Source organism: Mercenaria mercenaria, chromosome 17 (assembly GCF_021730395.1).
Source record: "Mercenaria mercenaria strain notata chromosome 17, MADL_Memer_1, whole genome shotgun sequence".
In the NCBI taxonomy this organism is placed as follows: Eukaryota; Metazoa; Mollusca; class Bivalvia; order Venerida; family Veneridae; genus Mercenaria; species Mercenaria mercenaria.
Window position 1 is genome coordinate 1,474,386 of NC_069377.1, and position 6,411 is coordinate 1,480,796.

General features: G+C 35.7%; 1 protein-coding gene across 1 annotated transcript; it reads left to right on the plus strand.

The window, feature by feature from the left end:
- The first annotated feature begins 1,610 nt into the window (after positions 1 to 1,610).
- On the plus strand, positions 1,611 to 5,648 carry LOC123536013 (uncharacterized). The gene is made up of 3 exons (XM_053528650.1): positions 1,611 to 1,837; positions 3,220 to 3,359; positions 5,570 to 5,648. Exons 1-3 carry the CDS (start codon positions 1,622 to 1,624, stop codon positions 5,646 to 5,648), a joined length of 435 nt encoding a protein of 144 aa, XP_053384625.1. The 5' UTR covers positions 1,611 to 1,621.
- Positions 5,649 to 6,411: the final 763 nt, after the last annotated feature.

The following is a 6,411-nucleotide window of genomic DNA, read 5'->3' on the forward strand; positions in this document are numbered from 1 at the left end:
CACACAGGGCGCATAATTCATCCTCTGCTAGTACAGACACAGAGCGATCTGACCAGAGGGACAGAGTGAGACAAAGCCCCCACGACAGAGAGATCAGAAATCCGATACAGGCTTGTCCGGCTAACTTAGCCTAGCTCGTTGCGAATAGACAGCTGGTTCTTTAACGTGCCCAGTGTATAGCACTGATACACGCAAGGATTGTCTGGGTTCCTGACCAGTACACCTCTGAAAATTCCCGAGTAGCTGCCGGGGATCGAACCCCCGACCTCGGGATTGGAAGGCCAGTGTGCAAACCACAAACCACTGTGCTATCCGTTATTGGAGTCAATTTGACTGCCATCACATCCAGGTGTCAATATCAGTCATCATTGTCTGGAGCCAGTGTCGCCTCCATTATTTGATAACCATTATTACTTGGGGGCCGAAATGTAGGGCCAGTATGACAACCTGTATAGCCTTGGGCCAAAATGACAAAGTTCAGAGATACTTTGACAGAAGAACATCTGGGTTGAAGGCTGTCAACTTCCAAACAGTAATTGCAGTTGGTCTGTAGATGACCCCTACTGTAGGGCCCATGTCACAGTTGGCCTATAGGCTGAAAATGGTTCCTGTGAATGACACAGGCTATCAAACTCCATAGAATGATATCCTCACGTCAGTAGATGACCGCTGGGAAAGATGGTGTCGAGAGCGAATAAAGTAAATTGCAGAACACGTTTCTCAATCAAAAGTAAATTGGCATGAAATAAATACAAAAATGATCTGACCGACGACGTTAACGTTAATCAAGATCTTGTAACGTTGACCGTAAATAATGTTCAAAAAATGAAATGACACGCTGACCGTTTAACTAATTTTCTAAAATGTTTCGACTGTCAACGTTAGTATAAATCAACATTATTCTATCAGTTAACAGTTCCAAAATGATTTTCACAATATAAGATATAGTCCATCGGTCAGTCTCTGTCAACATTAGCATAAACACGGTCGGGCAATTGGCGCTGTTTGATCCATTGTCTTCTTTTATGGCACAAGAACCAAATACAAAGTATCCAACATTCTAATGTTATTCAAGGATGGCATTTTTGAAGATATATTTAATAAGAATATATTTTATGATCATAAATTCAATTTCCCGGTGTAAAATTTTGGAGCATGAAAATGTTAATTTTGATGCTATATAAGGTATCCTGAAAGCTAAACCCACTAACAAATAAAGTCAAAATAGAAACTTTTTTAATTTGCAATATAATTTGCTTTTGAATATAAAACGAGTGCTTTCAACCACCATCGGGCTTCCTTAATGATTTAAATCTTGATTAAAGAGAATTCGGGGAAAAACGTAGCTACGGAAAAGATGGAGCAAGAGGTAATTATTGTATTCTGTTTGTCAATAGCTTTTCTGTCTTGCTCTTTTTCAGAATATTTTCGCCTTAAGATAAATCTCCGTTTTTTTTAAAACATGACTGCCATTTATCGTAGGACGTCCAACCTGCCCGCAGTGATTACTTCCCCTACTTTAAAGGGAGGTCACTGCGTAAAAGGACGTCATAACGTCGCATTTGTGATTATCCAGCCTCGTTTCGGTTGATGCTAGCAACAACATTCTTGACAACCAAAGATGGCGCTTGACATCGCCATAATTGAATTGGCGTTTTCAATTCAATTTTTAAGTTGGTTTCTTGAAACATTCACCTACTGTTCTGGTTATAACAGAATATTAGGAAATGTTCTATTCCACGGAGGAAAAGAACCGCGCATTTCACTGAGTATTGCCAACATGTTTGGCTTATTATTGCTGAGGGAAGGCGTTCATCCAAATCCTGGGCCGATCTCGGTGAGTATTATATATCTAGTACTTTTAGAAATTATAGTAGATGTAAATGATAATAATGATGATAGCATTAATAGTATATTAGTTATCATTAATTTTATGAAGATAATTCATAGGGTTTTTATTAGTCTTAGAATCTATCGCTTTTAATAAGCCCCTACTTTTAGAATTATTATCATTAGTATTATATCATCACTATTGTTATACTGATAACATATTATTATTATTATTATTAAAGCGGACACCAACCAAAATATATACAATTAGATTTACCATGCTTTTTCTCACTGTTTCTTTTTTTTTACGAAATTGATTTCATTCAAACAGCACAGCTGTTCCTCATCTATACCCACATGGTATGTGAATTTCCCTGAAATATTCAATTACATATTATCAATTTAGATGAGGTATTATAGTTTAGTTTATTCTGATTTTTTAGGTCTTAAAGCTCATTTAAACCACTCTCGAGTCCGCTTCCTGGAAAAACCAGTAATGGTGTCATATGAGAAGCCATGGTCGTGACCTCAGCGGAGCTCGAACCCACGACCCCCGGGTAGAGCCGCCGACACCTTAACCATTAGACCACCGCTCCCCTTCTACAAAATGTTATAGGAATATTCCTTCGGTGGGCCTGCATCAATTTTGTTTAAAAATATTCCTTGAAGAACTCTTGGTTCTGGTAGCAATGGAAAAGACTAAAATCTTGTCAGGAAATCCTGGCTCGGTCCCGATAACCGTCACATGGGTCATGGTTACTGTTTTCTATGTGTAAATAATGGAAACTTTATTAAAAAGCTAATTGTCAGAAAATTCTGGCTCAGGTTTTGAACAGTGTCACACAAATGAACCTTTTGACCATGTTCTAAGATCGTTAAATTTATTCCGATTCGCCACATTCCTTCTGTGTGGTTGAATCTTTAAGTACTGCTTGCCATTGTACACAAATATTCCGTAGTAATATTAACCAAATTATTCCTATTTTTCAAAAAAGGGCACCAGAGTTAAAAAAGAAAACATGATCTCCACTCCGCCCCACCCCCTTGAGTATTTGGTCAGTGACAGAAATATGCGTTTTGTAACCTCCCGACGTTTGTCCGATTCGTCAAGTAGATGGCATTGTAAAATTTCACTGTTGTTAAATACTAGAACGGAGTTTGAAAATATTAGGTCAGACATTCAGACTTTTCATAAACACTTTTAAACTAATGAATGTAAGCCGGAAGGACCCTATTGTCCTGTGAGGCTATCTCTGTTGCTAAAACTTGTGTTCATACTCGCAAAACATATTATATGCTCTGCGAACGTAGTACTATATAAATGGTGTTGGTACTATTTTAATCACGCGTAACATGACCATCATTGTTCAAATATTATTTCAATTAAAGGAAAATGAATTAGAAGAGAGGCTTACCAAGACGTTTGAGCGAATTCTTGGCGGACCCGACAGAGCGGAATCACCAAGCCTCATCTCATTCAAAAGATGTCTCGCTCAAGTCTCGCATGACGCAGAGGCGACGAGAAGAAGGTAAGTTAAATTAAAAAAAGAAAGATATTTTTTATTCTTTTATAAACAATTCACAAACGAACAACTTCTAATTGTCTTTTATTTACTAAATACTATGTGAAACAAGAAATATCTTTAAAAATGATGGTCGGCGAATTGTAATAAGGAAAGAAGTTTATGAATTTTTCATCTAACATTCATCTTTCATCTAACATTTTTCAAATTGCAAAACTAAATACCACACTTTAACAATTTAAATGTTCTCTTTAATTTTTCGCAAAGGTTCGTAACGGTTGAAATTTTTGTTTCGTTTATCCTTAGACAAATAATTAGGAGCAGTAGTTTGATGAAGATTCATGAAGCGGTTCTGAGAAGAGGTCATTAAACGTGTTTATATTTTAGCTAAAATTGGTCCCTTTCCCCATTTGTAACAAAATAGCAGAGACCTTACGAATTGTTACACACATCGAGTTTGATAAAAATCCATTACATTTTAGTGGTTAATGCGAGAAAGGTATATCTACTTTTAGCTATAGTGGTCCCTAAAGGGCCCAAGTCCATATAAATAAATTTGGAAGAGGACCTTATAATGATACTCCAGCCAAGTATGACAAAGACCACCAAGCTGTTCATGAACCTGTATAAAGGCATTTCTAGTTTTAGCTCTAGCAACCCTAAAAGGGGTTAAATGTCCCAGCGAACAAGTTGGCTGCGGGCCTAATAAAGATGCTACAAATCAAGTTTGATTAGAATACAGGAGAAAAAAAAATCAATTAAAGGATTTTTTATTTATTAATTTATTTATTTCTAAAATAGGTCAACTGATCCCGCTTTAACAATGCATATTCGCTATTCATGAACCTTGGACAATGACTTCCACCTATAAAACAGTGAAGGTCAGCAAACATACAATTGTAATTATTTCAATATTCTGTTTCATAAGCAAAGTTTGACCGTACATATCATATAGATAAAGTGTATGCAGCGTACCTTCATTTCAGAGTATGAGATTCAGTCATTATATAGCATATATATAATAAAACAGATTTCACTGAGTTCAATATTTGCATACCATACTAAAGAAACTATTTCATATATATAAATCAGTTAAATAATAATAATAATATATCAAAGCAAACAAGTACTCATTTTAAATGCAATCTGATAAGTCACAAAAGCAAGAAACCTTTCATATACAGATGACAATTGTAAACAAGGAAAATCTTTAATAAGCACTTCTCTACATTATAGACTCTTATAACACACCCTTATTCAGTGATAACGCAGACCGTATTCAGCTCTTTCTTGATTTTATTTATTGTATTTGAACAGGTTTTTATCATATTTATAACTTACTTATCATTTTGGATATATCATATTCTTGCTAAATTACTGGAGCCAAGTTAGCTTTAAAACGTGAACAGCGTCGTTTAGGATAAACGCTTTGTCTACATTCACTCACGTAGCACATCAACAGAGTGAAAGAAATTGACACTCTCGTCCAATCAGCAAGTGTAGCATAAATCTTCCCTTGATAAATTATATATAATGCGTTACAAGTAGTTTGATTTGTAAACTGAAGTCATGTGGCATAGGTAACGAAAACGAATTTAGACGGCGTCGCCGAAAAAAAAGAAATAAAAATTTTCAGTTAGGTACTATCTTGCAAAAATTGCTTCCTACGATGAAACAATGCATGCAATCTGTACCGTATTTTCACGCGTTGTGTGTGCTCTTAGACGTGGCATAAATTGTTTCCATAGTGAGGTGGGGCAATGAATGATAACCTGTCGTTGCGATCCGCTCATTGTCAAGCTCGTACGATCGGATCATAGAGTCCGTGTCTATTTTATGCCGATTTACTCTTTCAAAGACTTTGCAAATAAGAAGACGCCCAGGGGCCAGTTGTTCGAAAGGCTGTTAAATTTTATCAGATGACAAATTTGATCCCTTCCTGAATTAAACTTGGAGATAGGAAGAAAAATCTGTTCATCTGGCTATGTCAAAGTCGAAATATGGGTATAAAAGTTATGACCCGAGAACGAAAAGCACAATGGCCAATAACGTTCATTTTTTTTTTGTCATTGGCCTTAGGAGGGAATGTAACGTGCAAGGAAGACATCCATTTTTTTTTTGTATTTGAATTCCATAAAAGGGCAAGTTAGTATATAAAAACCTTAAAATACAATATATGTCAGCCTACTTTCTTTACCAGCTAATTTTGTTTTTAGCCCTGGAGATGGAATGAACACGCCCCCACCTGAACCAAAACCATCAGACGGCCCATTTCAAAGTAAGTGCAGTGTTTGAAGATGTGTAGTATATGTAGGTTTTGAGGGTTTCAATACATGTGTAATATTTTCCTACTTTCATCTTTTGTTCCATATTGCACATGTACATCGTAACCATTAATACATTTATGATAAGGATGCATTTTTGTTGAAAATCACCCTTGTAATTCATAAAAATACATAGTGATACAAAACGAACTGTTCAAAGAACCTTTGATCAAATGTCCTTTTTGTAGTCCATATATTTAAAGACCATACTGACTTTGTTATAACGTTACAACGTGGCTACTACATTTATCGCTATGAATATAAAATATATTATATGCTTGTTAATTGCTATTTTCAGTATTTTTTAATCTCATTTATTTGTCAGAGATTTGCATATCTGATTAACACGAAAGAAAGTATTGTTGAATCAATGTTTTTATTACCTCCCTTTATGGCCCTGGCCGTAAGTTTGTGTGCAATATTTAAATTAGTGCTATTCTGATCGTGAAATTCGTGCAAATTATATGCAACTAGCTATGATTTGGTCACTTAATTTTTATTTTTATTTTGGTTGGTTTTAACGTCGCACCGACACATTTAAGGTCATAATGGCGACTTTTTGGTCACTTAATTAAAACGCCTTATCCAAGATAAACAAAAGAATAAACACATTATGGAACATGGGCCATATTCATCGGTGGGTAACATCACAATAAGATTTCTGTAGAAAAAGTACGGTAGATAGATGTTAATGAGTACATGGAGACGAACGTATCAAAAATTAGATAACGGGC